A 17,666-nucleotide genomic window follows, 5' to 3' on the forward strand; every position below is an offset into this window, starting at 1 on the left:
CTGGGGTCTGGTTGCCATGGTAATGGGTCTGTTTGGCAAATGAATGTCAGGACCCGTGTCTATGCCGAGACTGGAGCCTGGTGTCGTTCTATAATGGAAGGACAAAGGCTGATGGGGGCAGATGTCAAACAGGCCAGAGGCCCAGTGGGCTGGTTGTAGGCAGCTAGCTCAGCAGAGGTATGTGAGGTGAGAGGCATGGCCTCTGCCAAGGCCTGGACTCAGGCGAGAGGGTCAGCCACGGGTCCAGGACTCAGGGTAGCCCCTTGGCACACTGGAAGGGAGTGGCCTGGCACCATTGTGACCCGTTCACTCCCAAGACCCTCAGGGACAGGCAGGCAGTCAGTGGACACTGTCGGCACGGTGGGCTGGGGGCGTAAGGGCCCCGGTGGTCCTGGGGACCCCATGGCCATGGTTGAGCAGCCGAGGCCCGAGTGGGCCTCGTATCACAACTGCAACAGCAACAGCTGCCAGGACCTGGGCAACTCTGTCCTGTTGCTGCTGGGCCTCATCATCTGCATTAACATTAGCATCAATATAGTGACCCTGGTCAGGGTGGGGCCGGATGGGAGGGAGCTGGTGGGATAGTGGGGGGCAGGCCTGCCGGCCAGGGCCTACCTGGGATCACTGTGTCTTCCCCCACCTAGCTCTGGAGCCGATTCCGTGGTGTCTTATACCAAGTGTTCCATGATACCATTTGTGAGAAAGGTAAGAGGTCTGGGGGCTGGGACATAGGAGGGGCAGAAACCAAGTGCTCTAGCCTCAGCCCTAAATTAGCCCCTTCCCTTCTTGCTCGCCCCTCTCAGACACCATAGCTGTGTGGCTGCCCTTCCTGGGCCCTGCCTCTCCATGCCTGTAGGAGCTGGCCTCCCCACTAGTCTCACCTCTCCCCCATCCACAGAAGCTCCCAAGTCATCATCACTCAGAAAGCAGACCCAGCCCCCTAAGAAGCAGAGTTCCCCTGCAGTCCATCTTCGGTGCACCATGGACCCTGTGATCATGACTGTGACCCCGCCCCCAGCTCACCGCCATCGCCGTCGAGGCTCTCCCACACGCTGGGCTCACTGCCCAGTAGCTTGGGCTCCTGACACTGATGACGAGAAGCCTCATCAGTACCCAGCCATCTGCTCCTACCACTGGGATGTCCCTGAGGACTGGGAAGGCTTCCAACACACTCAGGGGACCTGGGTTCCCTGGTCTCAGGATGCCTCAGAGCCCCCTCCCCAGACCATCCGCTTCCAGCCTACCGTAGAGGAAAGGCCCCTCAAAACAGGCATACGGTCCGAGCTGGGCCTAAGGGCCTATGTGTATCCTGTGAACCCCCCACCTCCCAGCCCTGAGGCTCCTAGCCACAAGAACGGTGGGGAGGGGGCGGTGCCAGAGGCAGAGGCGGCTCAGTACCAGCCTGTCCCAGCTCCCACCCTGGGCCCAGCAGTCATCCCTGAATTTTCCCAGCACCGCTCCTCAGGCCGAATAGTGTATGATGCCCGGGACATGAGACGGCGGCTTTGGGAACTGACCCGGGAGGTGGAGGCCCTGTCCCGCTGCTACCCCCTAGCCTCTGGATCCAGCACTGCCGAGGAGACAAGCAAGAATTGGGTGTACCGTTCCCTAACTGGGAGGTGACTGGAAAAAATAAAAAGGAGAGAGGAGGTGATCTGTGGTGGTGTTGGGGTGCCAGGGCCCACACAGCACCTAGAAGCTGTGGCTGTGAAGAGAATGCTCTCCCTAGCCACAGGGCCCTGAGCCCTGAGGACCCTCATTAACCTTTTGCCCCACAGGCCTGTCCCTGTCCTCAGCCTTTCCTAGGCCCTTCTGGGTTCCAAGGCTCTTACCTGCCTCTACCTTGTTTTCAATTTTTTTTTTTTTTATTTTTTGAGACAGGGTCTTCTCTGTTGCCCGGGCTGGAGTGCAGTGGTGCAATCACAGTTCACTGCAGTCCCAACTGTCTCCCACCTCAGCCTCCTGAGTCACTAGGACTACAGGCATGGGCCACTACTTTGTTGTTGTTGTTTGTTTGTTTGTTTGGTTGGTTTTTGCGTGTGGGGGGGTTGTTTTTGTTTTTAAGACAGAGTCCTATTCTTGTCACCCACACTGGACTGCAATGGCATAATCTTGGCTCACTGCAACCTCTGCCTCCCAGGTTCAACCAGTTCTCCTGCCTTCAGCCTCCTGAGTAGCTGGGACTACAGGCGTGTGCCACCATGCCCTGCTAATTTTTGTATTTTTAGTGCAGATGGGGTTTTGCCATGTCGGCCAGGCTGGTCTTGAACTCCTGACCTCAGGTGATCCGCCCGCCTCAGCCTCCCAAAGTGCTGGGATAACAGGTGTGAGCCACCCTGCCCCAGCCGCACCACTATTTTTTGTAGAGATTGGGTTTCACTACTTTGCCTAGGCTGGTCTCAAACTCCTGGGCTCAATCGATCTGCCTCAACCTCTGAAAGTTCTGGGATTACAGGCGTGAGCCACTGTGCCCGGACTGTTTCCTCCCCCTCCCCTGAGGCAGGGTCTTGATCTGTCACTCAGGCTGGAGTGCAGTGGTGCAATCATGGCTCACTGGAGACTCAACCTCCTGAGCTCAAGCAGTCTTTCTGCCTCAGCCTCCTGAGTAGCTGGGACAACAGGCACCACCACGCCCAGTTAATACCTTGTTTTCTTTAGTGCACAGAGAAGCCCCTAAATTCTACCCCAGGTCCCCAGGCAGTCGTGCACTAGAGGAGAGATCTCCATCTCCATGGCCCTAGCTCCTCAGAAGGCTGGTGCCTGCCAGAGCCCAGGGTTAGGCTGCAGCCACCGGTGAGGCCTGGTTCCCACGTAAGCCCTGGTTTATTTGGGGAGGGATGGCTGAGAGGGCGTCTAGTCCTTCACAGTTCCCCAGTCACCCTGAAGGTCCTATACCCTTAAGCAGGATTGGAGCAGAGGATGAAATATTGGGGCCCCCTTGGCTGGGCGCAGTGGCTAACGCCTGTAATCCCAGCACTTTGGGAAGCCGAGGCGGGCGGATCACGAGGTCAGGAGGTCGAGACCATCTTGGCTAACACGGTGACACCCCGTCTCTACTAAAAAATAAAAAATAAAAAATAAAAAATAAAAAAAATTAGCCGGGCGTGATGGCGGGCGCCTGTAGTCCCAGCTACTTGGGAGGCTGAGGCGGGAGAATGGTGTGAACCTGGGAGGCAGAGGTTGCAGTGAGCCAAGATGGCGCCACCGCACCCCAGCCTGGGCGACAGAGCGAGACTCCATCAAAAAAAAAAAAAAGGTCGGGCGTGGTGGCTCACACCTGTAATCCCAGCACTTTGGGAGGCCGAGGTGCGCAGATCACAAGGTCAGGAGATTGAGACCATCCTGGCTAACATGGTGACACCCCATCTCTACTAAAAATATGAAAACAAAAAATTAGCCGGGCGTGGTGGTGGGCGCCTGTAGTCCCAGCTACTTGGGAGGCTGAGGCAGGAGAATGGCGTGAACCCAGGAGGCGGAGCTTGCAGTGAGCCGAGATTGCACCACTACACTCCAGCCTGGGCGACAGAGCGAGACTCCATCTCAAAAAAAAAAAAAAAAAAAAAGGAGAAATATTGGGGCCCCCCTCAAGAGGTACCTCACTGTAACATCACAGCTCTCTGTGACCTCACTCCTTTGATTAACTCACCATGTCACCAGTGAGGAGACTAAGTTCAGAGAAGCTAAGGTTCTTGCTCATGGTTACACAGACACTGAGGATCAAGCTCATGGCCTCAGATGCTCCATCCCATTGCTGCAGAGCCAGCCTGACCCACCAGACTCTCCCACCTTCCCCAGTTCACCATGTGAACTCAGAAACTGAGAAACAGAGAAACTCAGGCCCTGCCTTTCTGCTACACAATTGGGATCATACGCACATGCACACACATACCACTTGAGAACAAGCAGCTGTGTGCGTGAGCCCAGGCTGAGGGAGCTGGACTTCACCTTCCACTCTAGACAGATTCCTGGAATGTGAGCAGACGGACCGTTTGCAAATGGCCCTACTTCTCTCATTCAACTAACGTTACTGATCATTTTCAACGGATTCCATTCAGTGGAATTTGAATCTACTCTGCATCTACTCTGTGTTTGGAGGCTGGATGGGATATGCTCACTGGCCTTTCTTTCTGCTGAGTGGTTCACTGTGTAAACAAATGGCTTGCAGTCTCCAGGGCACCACAGACCCCAGTGATGCACCTGTTTTAAGTCAAACACTGTTTTTGGTATATTAACAATTACATGTATTTTGTGCTTTATTAATTTCATGTGGTTTTCTTGTTGTTGTTGTTGTTGTTGGGTTGTTTGTTTTGAGACAGTCTCACTCTGTCAGCCAGGCCGGACTTCTGTGGCGCGATCTCGGCTCACTGCAACCTCCACCTCCCAGGTTCAAGCGATTCTCCTGCCTCAGCCTCCCAAGTAGCTGGGATTACAGGCGCCCACCAACATGCCCAGCTAATTTTTGTGTTTTTAGTAGAGGTTTCGCCATGTTGGCCAGGCTGGTCTCAAACTCCTGACCTCAGGTGGTCCACCTGCCTGGGATTATAGGCGTGAGCCACTGCGCCCAGCAAGTTTCCTTCCTTCCTTCCTTCCTTCCTTCCTTTCTTTCTTGTTTTTTTGGAGACAGATTCTCGATGTGTCACCCAAGCTGGAGTACAACGGCGAGAGCTCAGCTTGCTGCAACCTCCACCTCCTGGGTTCAAATGATTCTCCTGCCTCAGCCTCCCGAGTAGCTGGGACTACAGGTGTGCATCACCACACCCAGCTAATTTTTGTATTTTTAATACAGACGGGGTTTCACTACATTGGCCAGGTTGGAACTCCTGACCTCAGGTGATCCAGCCACCTCAGCCTCCCAAAGTGCTGGGATTACAGGCATGAGCCACCGCGCCCAGCTCGGGTTTTCTTCAGCTAGTAGCTTAACTGTTTTTCACCTTGGAGTAAGGGTTGGTTGGTGGGAGTGCAGGTGGTTAGGTTGGAGAAACCATGGCTGGGGTTGGTTCCCAGCAGAGGCAGCCACCTCAGTGAGTCAGATATCAGTGTGACGAAGTGGCTGGTGGGCTCAAGGACCACCAACACCTAGGGCTGGAGTCTGGCCAGGAAGACTTGGGCAGAGATGGGAGCTAGAGGACTTTTGACAGGGAAATGGGCAGAGTAGGGAGGGGCTGGTACAGCAGGGTGATGCCTGAGGGGACGCAGTGTCACCCGCCCATCTAGTCACCCTAGATGCTGGCCCCAAAGTAACCATGGGGCAAGGCACACCAACAGGCTATGTAAGTTGCCATAATGTCTCAAAAGAACAATGAAACAGGACATATCTTATGCATGCTTCAACCCTGTGACGACTGTGCCAGCCTCTAACTTCCCTATCTTCAGCTCAGGAACCAGCTGTGGGGTTAAGCAAACCTCGTGGAGATAGAGGAGCAGACTGAGATCTGGGATATCTGGGGACCGGGCTCCACCAAGTAGGAGCCAAGGGTGGAGATGGCGGTAGAAGGGGCCAGCAGAATGGATAAAAGCTGCCACCTCCACATTGTGACTCTCGCTAGCTCGCCTCATTGTGACCTGGCTCCCTTACCAGCTTGTAGTTATCTCCGGGGATTGGCATGAGTGCAGTGTGGGTTGGGGCCGGGGGTGGGGGCAGAGGGGGGTGGCCCAGGTGGCCCTAGGACCCCCCCTCCATGGAAAACCAGCTATGGCATAACACCATGAGATGTTGCAATCAATACCAAGAAAGCCCCCACGATGCCAAGGACATCTTACTCCTGCTGCTGGGCCTCATCGTTCTTGTCAACATTGGCATCAACGTGGCAACTATGGTCAGTGATGATTGTGGACTACCTCTGGGGGTGAACAGGGCCAAGGGTGGGAGCCAGCTGCAGCCTACATCTCCACCTGCAGGTGCGGTCTAGGTTGGGGCGGGGGCAGGGGTGGTGGTGCTGGGCACGGAGGGCCTGGCCTTCACTCTCTTCCACCCTGCCCCAGATGTGGCATGGACTCCAGAACGCCTTAGACAAGATGATTGATTGGGCTACTCAGAAAAGTAAGTGTGGCTGCTGGAGAGGTAGGGGACCCCCATCCCCACCCCTGACAATGGCCCTAGAAACCCAGGCCCCAGTGTTCCCAACCTTGAGCTCTTCTGACAATTGCCCTGACTTCATGGACTCTTGCCTTCCCCAGATGAAATTCAGGCCAGTGAAAGTCCCCCCAGTGGTCCCTCAGACAAGGCTCAGGATGTCCACATCCACTGCATCCTGGACCCTGTGCAGGTGAAGATGTCCCGACCCACGCAGTACTCCTCTTTCTCCTGCCACCATTTCTCCAACCATCACGGCAGCAGTCTTCTTCGCTGTCTTCGTCACCGCCGCCGCCGCCGCCACCGCCGTTGTCGCCGTCGCTGCTGCAACCACCAGCAGCGGCCGCAGAACTACAGACAAATCCCCCATAGCCGCTCAGTCTTCCGTAACCCACATCGCAACCAAAAGATGTCACAACTATACCGAGTGCCTTTCTTTGATCAGGAGGACCCAGATTCCTACCTGGAGGAGGAGGACAACCTGCCCTTCCCGCATCCCAAGTACCCACGTCGCGGCTGGGGCAGGTTTTATCAGACAGCGGGCCTGCCCTCCAATGTGGGGCTGTGGGGCCACCAGGGTGGTATCCTGGCCAGTCTGCCACCACCCTCTCTCTACCTGTCACCTGAGCTGCGCTGCATGCCCAAGCGTGTAGAGGCCAAGTCCAAGCTGAGGCTGCAGTCCTGTGGGCGCCACGGTTCCCAGTCCCGACTGTGGGGCAATGTGGAGGCTGAGCAGTGGGCCTCGTCTCCACCACCTCCCCACCGGCTGCCCCCTAACCCCTCTTGGGTCACCGTGGGGCACAGCCCTTACCCCTCAGTGGGCTGGATGCTGTATGACTCCCGGGATCAGCGGCGTCGTGGCATGGAGGGCTTTGAGCGCCCTCATGCCTTGGTGTCCCGGAACGCCTGGCCTGAGGCCCAGGGCTGCCGGGAGCACCACTCCCCGCAGTCCCACCGGCAGAGCCTGCTTGGTCACGCTTATGGCCAGTCCCACCGCAGTCCCCACCCATCCACGGAACCCTTGGGCTACAGTTCCCGGGACCCCCATGAGGTGCGGCGTCGGGCAGCTGACTGGGCTGAGGCTCTGCCCACCCGGCGTCCTCTGAAAATCTCTGCCTCCCTCACGGTGTTGGACGAGGCCTCCCACCAACGGACCCCAGCTCCAAGCTCAGTGCTGGTCCCCCATTCCTCCCAGCCCCGGCCCAAAGTCCAGGCTGCAGATCCCGCCCGTCCCCCGACCATGTTCGTCCCACTCAGCCGGAATCCAGGGGGCAATGCCACCTACCAGGTGTACGACAGCCTGGAGCTGAAGCGGCAGGTGCAGAAGAGCAGAGCCAGGTCCAGCTCACTGCCACCGGCTTCCACCTCCACCTTGAGGCCCTCTCTGCACAGGAGCCAGACCGAGAAACTCAACTGACCAGCAGGCGGATGTGGGGTGTGGGGCAGGGCATGGAGGGAGAGGAATAAAGAGAAACAAAGTCCAGGAAACACTGTGGTGGTCTGTAGCGTGGGAGTGCCACTCCTTCGGCCAGCCTGGGTCCCTGCCCTTGGCTTCCTGAAATGAGAAACTAGTGTCCCCTTCTTGGTGTGAGGCACCCCTTGGCTTAGTGGCCACGCGGCTGCCAGCAGGCCCTCCTGGTCTGCACCGTGCACTACGTAGCTCTTGCACTGGCTGACGACAACCACCCGGGCTCTTTATTCTTCCTGTTTCCAGCAAGGATCAGGTCTGGATTCTGAACTCAGTGTCTTGAGTGGAGCTCTTTGGGATTTACTTAGCACATGGTACAGGACCAGGCCAAGGCTCTGGATTCCAGCCATGCCTTCCTCAGGGCTCTGAGGCGGAGGTCTTCCCAGTCTCTGGTGTGGTCAAGAGGTAAAGGGTTCAGGACTCTGAAATGAAACTGCAGGAGTGGCCGAGTGCGGTGGCTCACACCTGTACAGCACTTTAGGAGGCCGGATCACTTGAGGCCAGGAGTTCGGGACCAGCCTGGCCAACATGATGAAACCCCGTCTTGGTCGGGCGCGGTGGCTCAGGCCTGTAATCCCAGCACTTTGGGAGGCTGAGGTGGGCAGATTACGAGGTCGGGAGATTGAGACCATCCTGGCTAACACGGTGAAACCCCGTCTCTACTAAAGAAATACAAAAAATTAGCTGAATGTGGTGGCGGGCACCTGTAGTCCCAGCTACTTGGGAGGCTGAGGCAGGAGAATCACTTGAACCCGGGAGGCAGAGGTTGCAGTGAGCTGAGAAAAAAAAAAAAAAAGAAACCGCATCTCTACGAAAAATACAAAAATTAGCCAGGTGTCGTGCATGCCTGTAGTCCCAGCTACAACTATTTGGGAGGCTGAGGCAGAGAATCGCTTGAACCTGGGAAGCGGAGGTTGCAGTGAGCTGAAATCGCACCACTGCACTCCAGCCTGGATAACAGAGCAAGAATCCATCTCAAAAAAAAAAAAAAGGAAGAAAGAAAGAAAGAAACTGCAGGAGTGATGGAATGAGAGTGAGTGAGTCACCCAGCAGTAGAGAACGATGGAGAAACAGGAGAGGATCACTGGCTTCCAGACCCTGTTTGCCTGTCCATACCTGGTTACTCAAACCTGGTTACCAGAGAGTTCCACCCTGGGCCCTCCTCTTCCTCGAAGTTCCTCATTGTGACCCTGACCACCTGCCTCATTATGACTCAGTCCACCCCCTCCCCAACAACAGGAGTCTTGCTCCTAGTGACTGTGTGAGGGCCGGGGGCCCAGGCAGTCCTGGGACCCCAGGCCATGGGTGAGCGAGCCTATCATGGGGCCCAGGTGTGCTCTGGCACCAACCCCAGGAAGTGCCAGGACTTAGGAGACTCGATTCTTCTTCTTCTGGGCAGCTTCATCTTGCTCAACGTGTGGATCAATGTGGTGACTCTGGTCAGGGCAGGATCTGGGTAGCAGGGTTGGGGGAGCCCTGGGGTCTTGAAGGGGCTGAGGTGGGAGGGCTGTTGGGGTGTGGCCAGATAAGAGTTGGACTTAGGGGCTCACTCTGCTTCCGGACTCACCCGCCCTCCCACTCCCTTCAGCTCTGGAAGCATCTGAAGAGCTCCTTGCGGATTCTTTTCCGTCATTTTTTCCCCAAAGGTGAGTGGGCCCCTGTATGGGCTCCCAGGGATATGGGCCTGTCCCCTTTCTCCTATCCCTGGCCCAGTTCTTAGTCCCTAGGGAACCCGGGCATTGTCCCCATCCTACCTCTCCCTGCAGACAAGCAGCCCAGCGGCAGCCATCCCATATGTATTTGCTCCTCCGTGGATCCCAAGAACCTGTGCTCAAAAGTCTCTTCCCGCGTCCGTCCTCGCCCAGGCTTCCTGCTCAGGCGCGTTAACCACCTTGACTCCTGGATACCAGACACGAACGATGAGAAGGTTTCTGCGTGCTGCTGCATGCCCCCTAAATGTGGACGTGCCGGCGTTCCCAGGGAGTCTGCACGGGGACTGTACAAGGCGGGGATGATGGGCGGGGGAGAAGCCCCTCAGGTCACAGCCTCAAAGGCTCAAGCCTCCTTGCTCTCCAGCCCAGAGACATCTTCCCAGTTCCCAAAGATGAGAAAGTTGGACACGGGTCCATGCCACCTGCCCCAAGAGAGCAAGACTAAGACCCCAGACTGTGCCCCAGCCGAGGCCCCAGCTCAGGCCCAGCTCCACTCCCCAACCCACACTCCTGTGTGCACCCCAACCCACCCCTGGACCCGCTCCATGGACCACACCGCTGTGCACACCCCTGCCCACTCCTGGACCCACTCCAAAGCCCGCACCCCCGAGGGCACCCACTCCCAGGCCCAGGACACCTCAGCCCAGGCCCAAGCCCACACCTCGGCCCCTACCCCAGCTCAGACGCCAGCCCACATCCAAGCTCACACCCCAGCCCCTACACCAGCCCAGGCCTCAGCTCACACTAAAGCCCATATGTCAGCCCAGGCCCAAACCCACTCTCCGCCCCACACCCCTGAGCATACTCACTCCCAGGCCCACAGCCCTGAACACACCTCAGCCCATGCCCCAGCCCAGGCTCCTATGCCTGTCCCAGCCCACCCCCAGGCCCATGCCCCTGAGTACACCTCAGCCCATGCCCCAGCGTATATCCCAGACCACTCTCATCTAGTCCGCAGCTCCGTTCCTGTCCCAACCTCTGCCCCAGCTCCTCCCGGAACTCTTGCCCCAGCCACTACTCCTGTCCTAGCTCCAGCACCAGCCCCTGTCCCAGCCTCTGCCCCCACCCCTGCTCCAGCACTGGTCATGGCCCTGACTACCACTCCTGTCCCTGATCCTGTCCCTGCCACCACCCCTGCCCCTATCATAACTCCTATACCCTCTACCCCACCTGCCTCCAGCCATGACCTCTCCACTGGCCATGTGGTCTATGATGCCCGCAGGGCAAAGCAGAATTTCTTCCATATGTCCAGCCCCCAGAACCCTGAGTATTCAAGAAAAGACTTGGCTACCCTCTTCAGGCCCCAAGAGGGTCAGGACCTGGTGAGTTCTGGCGTATCTGAGCAAACAAAGCAATGCAGTGGGGATAGTGCCAAGCTTCCTGCAGGATCCATACTGGGCTACCTGGAGTTGAGGAATATGGAATGGAAGAACTCAGATGATGCCAAAGATAAGTTCCTCCAGACCAAGACTTCCCCTTACTGCAGCTTCCATCCTTGCAGTTCTGAGAAGAACACAGACTCCCAGGCTCCATTCTACCCCAAATTCCTTGCCTACTCCCGGGATACTGCATGTGCCAAGACTTGCTTTCATTCTGCAACCACTGCCCAGAGCTCAGTGTGCACCCTTCCTCCACCGTTCACTCTTTCCCTGCCTCTCGTTCCTCCCAGATCCTTTGTCCCTCCTCAACCCACCAACCATCAGAGGCCTTCCACCTTAATACAAACCCCTACTGTTCTTCCAACCTCCGAGTCTCCTCAGTCCATCCTCACTTCCCAATTCCCCATCCCTTCCCTGTTCGCCACCATTTCCCAACCCCTGATCCAACCCCAATGCCCTGAATGTCATGAGAGTCTAGGCCTTACCCAAGATTCTGGCCTTCAAAGGACCCCAGGCCCTTCAAAAGACTCCAGAGTTCCCAGGAATCTGGACCTTGCCCAAAACCCAGACCTCTACAAGAACCCAGGCCTTACTCAAGATTCAGGCCTCCACGAGAACCCAGGTCTTGCTCCAAATCAAGGCCTACATGAATTCCCAGGCCTTCCCCAAGATTCTTATCTCTGCCAGAATCCAAGCCCTTCTCAAGACTTTGGTCTTCACAAGAATTCAGGCATTACTCAAGATTCCCACCCCCAAAAGAACACAGGTCTGACTCAAGAAGCTGGTATTCTTAGGAGCCCATGTCTCACCCAACCCCCTGGCCTCCACAAGAAAACACCATTTACCCAAACTTCTGATCTTCAGAGGAGCTCAGGCTTTACACAAGACTCTGGAATCTATAGGAATCTTGAACCAAACCAAGAGACTGTGATCTACAAAAATCAAGATCTCTCCCAAGCAACTGACCACCAAAAGAACCTAGGCTCTTCTAAAGATTCTGGAGGTCACAAGAATACAGGCAATGTCCAAGATCCAGGAGTTTGTAGTACCGCAGGCCTTACTGAAGATTCTGGATCACAGAAGGGTCCGTATGTTCCCCAAGACTCTGAAGTCAATAAGAGCTCAGGAGTTATCCAGGAATCTTGTCTCCACAAGAGCCCAGGCCTTGTCCAAACCTCTGGCCTCCCGAAGTGCTCAGGCCTTACCCAAAACTCAGGAGACTACAAGAATCCAGGACTTATCCAAGATTGTGGTGGCCACAAAGTTAAAGGCCTTACTCAAGATTCCAACCTCCCAAGCCTTACCCAAGCCACTAAAGTTGAAAGAAGATTTAGCCTTCCCCAAGATGTTGGAGTTTACAGGAGCTCAGAACATAGCCAAGACTCTAATCTCCACAAGTGCCCAGGAATTAATCAAGATCCTGGCCCCCATAAAGACCCAGCCCTTGTCCAAGACTCTGGCCTCCCCAAGATTTCAGGCCTTACCCAGGAATCTGGCCCCTACAAGAACTCATGCCTCATCCCAGATCCCAGCCTCTGCAAGAACCCAAGCCCTGCCCTAGGTTCTGATTTTGTCCAGCTTTTGTCCCTACTTCAGACCTCAAAGTCCACACTGTCCCTGATGAAGTCATCTGTGCCTGAGAAGGCTGCTCAGAAGGAGGACGCACAGCGGCACGTCCTCTGGGCTCGTGTCCAACTCAATCAGAACTCCTGCCCTTCCAAGGCCCAAGTGGTCTCCAGTGACCTGCAGACCTTCTCAGAGGTACCTGTATTAATTGAGCTGCAGTCATCCTCCTGTCAGGCAGGCAGCCAGCACGGGGCGTACCGCCCTGTGGATACAGTTCCCTCAGGCTACCAGAACTATCATCAGATGTCTGTGCCTACCCATATCAACTGGAAGTCCCACTGCCCTGGACCAGGCACCCGGGCAGGGCATGTGGTTTTTGATGCCCGTCAGAGACGATTGGCAGTGGGCAAGGACAAGTGTGAAGCTCTGTCTCCTAGGCACCTTCGTCAAGAGGCACCCAGCAACTCGGGGAAACCATCAAGGAGTGGGGATATCAGAATGTGATGAGAACCTTGGACAAAGAGGGGACAAAAGTGCATCAGGAATAAAGAGGCGAGAGAAATGTTCTGTGTTTGTTTGAGGACATCCACCCCAGCCCATCCCCGATGCTGGCCACCCACAAAGCCGCTGAGGACAGGTCCCTGTTTCTCCTCCATAGCTGCATAGCTAAGCCCATTATCCTCAAGGCCCTAGAGCTCCTCTGTCCCATACACTAGCCATTAGCCAAATGTGGCTATTAAAATGTATATTAGGCCTGGTGCAGTGGCTCACACCTGTAATCCCAGCACTTTGGGAGGCCGAGGTGGGCGGATCACCTGAGGTCAGGAGTTCGAGACCAGCCTGGCCAACATGGTGAAACCCCCGTCTCTATTAAAAATACAAAAATTAGCCGGGCATGGTGGTGCATGCATGTAATCCCAGCTATTCGGGAGGCTGAGGCAGGGAGAATCACTTGAACCTGGGAGGCGGAAGTTGTGGTGAGCCGAGATCGCACCATTGCACTCCAGCCTTGGTGACACAGCAAGACTCTGTCTCAAAAAAAAAAAAAAAAAAAGTAGATGTTACTGTGGAACAGATTTTTAAATTTTGTTTAATTTTAATTTACATTTTCTTCTTTTCTTTTTCTTTTTTTCTTTTTCTTGAGACAGAGTCTCGCTCCGTCACCCAGGCTGGAGTGCAATGGCGCGATCTCGGCTCACTGCAACCTCTGCCTCCCAGGTTCAAGCAAGCGATTCTCCTGCCTCAGCCTCCTGAGTAGCTGGGATTACATGCGTGCACCACCACGCCCAGCTAATTTTTGTATTTTTAGTGGAGATGGGGTTTCACCATGTTGGCCAGGCTAGTCTCGAACTCCTGACCTCAAGTGATCCACCCGCCTCGGCCTCCCAAAGTGTTGGGATTACAGGCGTGAGCCAGGGCGCCTGGCCACATTATCTACATTTCAAGTGCTCAACAGCCACAGGTGGCTGCTGGTGGCTACTGTATCAGACAGGACCAACTCAGGACATTGCTATCGTCACAGAAAATTATACTGGAGAGCCATGCTTTAGAGTTTAGAGGAACTATTCCTTGTCACCCATTCTTAACATCTTCAAAGCTTCCACAGAGTCCAGAGAACTTAGTTCTTTTTAGAGTGCCTCGGAAGCCACCCTCTGGGAAGGAGGTGAGATGCAGGGATGTCTGATGCCTGGTTACTCCAGATTGTGAGAAAGAGCCCAGTCTCCAGTTCTCCTGATCTGGCCTCTTGGGTCACAGCCAGATGTGTGTGTACGGGAACCTACTTGAACAGTTCTGGGCTACTTTGGTGCTCTCACTTCTCCCAGGGACCCCAAATCTCGTTGCTGAAGGAGAAAAGCTCTCTGTCAGTGACGAGGAACCCCTGAGTCCTGGGCTTGCCAAATTGATCTCTACAGTTGGGTAGTCTCTTCTTTTACAGCCCTCTAATTTTCCTAGATGTCCTCCTTAATTATCTTATCCATGGACTTAGGCCTATCCCGTCCTGGAGACAGACCAAGGGCAGAAGGAATGTAAGAAGTCGTGGCCCAGGCCGGGTGCAGTGGCGCATGCCTATAATCCCAACACTTTGGGAGGCCGAGGTGGGAGGATCACCTGAGGTCAGGAGTTCAAGACCAGCCTGGCCAACATGGTGAAACCCTGTCTCTACTAAAAATACAAAAAATTAGCCAGGTATGGTGGCAGGTGCCGTAATCCCAGCTTCTCGGGAGGCTGAGGCAGGAGAATTGCTTGAACCCGGGAGGTGGAGGTTGCAGTGAGCGGAGATTGCGCCACAGCACTCCAGTCTGGGCAACAGTGCGAGACTCAGTCTCAAAAACAAAACAAAACAAAACAAAAATTTGAGATCCCAAAGTGTTTTCCCTGCCACGACTCAGGTAGCAGTGAGCTGAGGTGGGCATCACTAACATGTATGTCTCTCCTATGAGTCAAACGTCCATTTCTGGGTCACCATCTGTGTGCTCCTGCCTAACACTACCACCTTTGGGATTCCAAGATGCACCCCCCCACCCCACCCAGTCAGGGAACCCCTTTCCAGCACCTCCCTGGCTCAGCTGTGTAACCTTTCTAGGCGGTACTCTCCTCATCCCCAAAATGAGGAAGTTATACTTGCATGGAAGAACCCTAGTAGATCTAAGTGACCGGGGCTCTTGTATCACACAGGGATGCAGGGGTCCCTATCTCTCCCCAGGCCCTAGGGTGGAGTTTCGCTCTTATCACCGAGGCTGGAGTGCAATGGCACAATCTCAGCTCACTGCACCCTTTCCCTCCTAGGTTCAAGTGATTCTCCTGCCTCAGCCTCCTAAGTAGCTGGGATTACAGGCGTCTGCCACCACGCCCGGCTAATTTTTGTATTTTTAGTAGAGACAGGGTTTCGCAATGTTGGCCAGGCTGGCCTTGAACTCCTGACCTCAGGTGATTCACCCGCCTCAGTCTCCCAAAGTGCTGGGGTTACAGGCGGGAGCCACCGCGCCCGGCCCATCCCTCATTATTTTTTGCGACTCAGAGCCATCCTATTACCCCTCTCAAACCCCAAGGAATGTTTGAGTGGGGTTGATATGGGTGTGAAAAGAGACAGAATAATCTGTCTCCAGAGGAACTACAACTTCCATCAGGCACTACTTCAGCGGAACAGGAAAGGATGTGGGGGCGTGGCTACTACGCCCCAGTAGAGCGGGAAACTACAACTCCCAGGATAACGCGGTATTTCAGCAGGGCCAAAGGAGTGATTGAGCTCTGACTGGCGACCCGACCCGGCAGAAACCACCTCGACAGCCTCCAGAAAGGGGCGTGGCCGAAAATGTAGGGGCGTGGCCACGTGGGCATCAGGAAGAAGTAACCTATTGAATCTATTTCTGCTCCCCACCCTTACTGCTTCCCATAAGGGGGAAGCCGCAGACTAATAAGCCTCTTCCAAAAAAGAGGTAAAGGGAGGTAGACAAGGGGCGGCGGCGGAGGCTGGCTACTGCATTCCGTAGGAGGAGCCAACAGTTACTTTTTACCTGCTGAGTCCGGTGAACCAGTTCATGGGGGCGGGGACCTGCATATGAGAAAAGGGCCAGGATAGAAGGGGTATTTATTTGTTCATTTTGAGGACTAAATTTAGAACCCATCATCTACAGACCGATTTGTAGGTTGTGTCTGGGGCACTCGCTCGGCCTCAGGAAGAGGGAAGAACGGGGACGACTTTGTGGCAGCAAAGCCACCTCCCTTCCGTGTTTTCCGTAGCCCAAAGCGATAGAACCGCATGGCTTCCGCAGTCTGGGGGAGTGCCCCCTGGTGGGGCCCGCCGCCCCCGGCCCCAGCTCGGCCGCTCACGGACATCGACTTCTGCTCCGGGGCGCAGCTGCAGGAATTGACCCAGCTGATCCAGGAGCTGGGTGTGCAGCAGAGCTGGAGTGACGGGCCCAAGCCGGGAGCCGATCTCCTCCGGGCCAAGGACTTTGTCTTCTCTTTGCTTGGTAAGTAACCCTACTTGCCTTTGGGAACTCACAGCTCTCAGCCTCACCACGCCCCCGCCCCCGCCCCGGCTTTGGGCGACACCCTCACGATCCGTTCCCTTTTTTTAGGTCTAGTTCACCACCGGGACCCTCGCTTTCCTCCCCAGGCAGAGCTCTTGCTGCTTCGTGGTGGGATTCGCGAGGGCTCCCTGGATCTGGGGCATGCACCCCTGGGTCCCTACGCCCGGGGACCTCACTACGATGCCGGCTTCACACTCCTAGTGCCCATGTTTTCACTGGACGGCACTGAACTGCAACTGGACCTGGAATCCTGTTACGCACAGGTCTGCCTCCCAGAGATGGTGTGCGGAACCCCCATCCGGGAGATGTGGCAGGATTGCTTAGGACCCCCAGTCCCAGGAGCACGTGATTCGATCCACCGAACGGAGAGCGAAGAAAGTTCCAAGGACTGGCAAAGCTCTGTGGACCAGCCGCACAGCTACGTCACTGAGCACGAGGCGCCAGTGTCTTTGGAAAAATCACATAGTGACGTTTCAGCGTCCGAGTCGCCTCAGCATGACGTCGTCGACCTTGGCTCTACCGCACCTTTGAAAACAATGAGTAGTGACGTCACCAAGGCAGCCGTCGAAAGCCCAGTCCCAAAGCCGTCGGAGGCTCGGGAAGCGTGGCCCACATTATGTTCCGCCCAGGTGGCTGCCTGGTTCTTTGCTACGCTGGCGGCGGTCGCCGAGTCTCTGATCCCTGTCCCGGGTGCTCCGCGTCTGGTGCACGCAGCTCGCCACGCGGGTTTCACCACCGTCCTCCTGGCTACCCCTGAGCCCCCTCGCCGCCTCCTGCTCTTCGACCTGATCCCAGTGGTGTCCGTGGCGGGCTGGCCCGAGGGGGCTCGGAGCCACTCGTGGGCTGGTCCGCTGGCCTCTGAGTCGGCTTCCTTCTACCTGGTGCCCGGTGGCGGCACCGAGCGGCCGTGCGCCTCCGCCTGGCAGCTCTGTTTTGCCCGCCAGGAGCTGGCGCTCAAAGCGCGCATACCAGCGCCGCTGCTGCAGGCGCACGCGGCGGCCCAGGCGCTACTGCGCCCGCTGGTGGCCGGGACCCGGGCGGCGGCGCCCTACCTCCTGCGGACGCTGCTGTACTGGGCGTGCGAGCGGCTGCCTGCGCTCTACCTGGCGCGGCCAGAAAATGCGGGCGCCTGCTGCCTCGGGCTGCTAGACGAGCTGGGCCGAGTGCTCGAGGCCGGGACGTTGCCTCACTATTTTCTGAACGGCCGACAGCTCCGTACGGGGGACGACTCCGCTGCGCTGCTCGGAGAATTGGCCCGGCTCCGCGGGGACCCAGCCCGGGCCCTCCGTGCCGCGGTGGAGGAGGCCAAAGTGGCCCGCAAGGGGGGCGGTTTGGCTGGCCTGGGGGGCGGGGCCCATTAAAGACGCTGTTCCTACCAGTGGAAAGTGCCTCTGTGGGCGAGCGGGACGTGGGGGGCTCTGCTCGCCCCTCGCC

At 56.3% G+C, this 17,666-nt stretch overlaps 4 protein-coding genes across 7 annotated transcripts; all 4 read left to right on the forward strand.

The window, feature by feature from the left end:
• The first annotated feature begins 71 nt into the window (after positions 1-71).
• SPEM1 (spermatid maturation 1) lies at positions 72-1,654 on the forward strand. 2 transcript variants are annotated; one of them, XM_055367376.2, is made up of 3 exons: positions 72-177; positions 645-705; positions 804-1,654. In XM_055367376.2, the coding sequence occupies exon 3, from the start codon at positions 847-849 to the stop codon at positions 1,621-1,623; it is 777 nt and encodes a 258-aa protein (XP_055223351.2). In that variant the 5' UTR covers positions 72-177; positions 645-705; positions 804-846; the 3' UTR covers positions 1,624-1,654. The 2 variants fall into 2 exon arrangements, with proteins under 2 accessions (XP_055223351.2, XP_004058531.5); XM_004058483.5 differs by lacking the exon at positions 72-177 and adding an exon at positions 329-546 and having other exon boundaries at positions 899-1,654.
• Positions 1,655-5,605: 3,951 nt separating this feature from the next.
• SPEM2 (SPEM family member 2) lies at positions 5,606-7,561 on the forward strand. Of its 2 annotated transcripts, none has more exons than XM_004058480.5 (3): positions 5,606-5,816; positions 5,983-6,040; positions 6,178-7,561. In XM_004058480.5, exons 1-3 carry the CDS (start codon positions 5,679-5,681, stop codon positions 7,488-7,490), a joined length of 1,509 nt encoding a protein of 502 aa, XP_004058528.5. In that variant the 5' UTR covers positions 5,606-5,678; the 3' UTR covers positions 7,491-7,561. The 2 variants fall into 2 exon arrangements, with proteins under 2 accessions (XP_004058528.5, XP_018868736.4); XM_019013191.4 differs by having other exon boundaries at positions 5,736-5,816; positions 6,267-7,561.
• Positions 7,562-8,795: 1,234 nt separating this feature from the next.
• SPEM3 (SPEM family member 3) lies at positions 8,796-12,760 on the forward strand. 2 transcript variants are annotated; one of them, XM_019013192.4, is made up of 3 exons: positions 8,796-8,980; positions 9,130-9,187; positions 9,308-12,760. In XM_019013192.4, the coding sequence occupies exons 1-3, from the start codon at positions 8,843-8,845 to the stop codon at positions 12,700-12,702; spliced, it is 3,591 nt and encodes a 1,196-aa protein (XP_018868737.4). In that variant the 5' UTR covers positions 8,796-8,842; the 3' UTR covers positions 12,703-12,760. The 2 variants fall into 2 exon arrangements, with proteins under 2 accessions (XP_018868737.4, XP_018868738.4); XM_019013193.4 differs by having other exon boundaries at positions 9,407-12,760.
• Positions 12,761-15,451: 2,691 nt separating this feature from the next.
• Positions 15,452-17,610, forward strand: TMEM102 (transmembrane protein 102). Its single transcript, XM_004058482.5, has 2 exons — positions 15,452-16,172; positions 16,281-17,610. The coding sequence occupies exons 1-2, from the start codon at positions 15,959-15,961 to the stop codon at positions 17,591-17,593; spliced, it is 1,527 nt and encodes a 508-aa protein (XP_004058530.2). The 5' UTR covers positions 15,452-15,958; the 3' UTR covers positions 17,594-17,610.
• Positions 17,611-17,666: the final 56 nt, after the last annotated feature.

Source organism: Gorilla gorilla, chromosome 19 (genome assembly GCF_029281585.2).
Source record: "Gorilla gorilla gorilla isolate KB3781 chromosome 19, NHGRI_mGorGor1-v2.1_pri, whole genome shotgun sequence".
Taxonomy (NCBI): domain Eukaryota; kingdom Metazoa; phylum Chordata; class Mammalia; order Primates; family Hominidae; genus Gorilla; species Gorilla gorilla.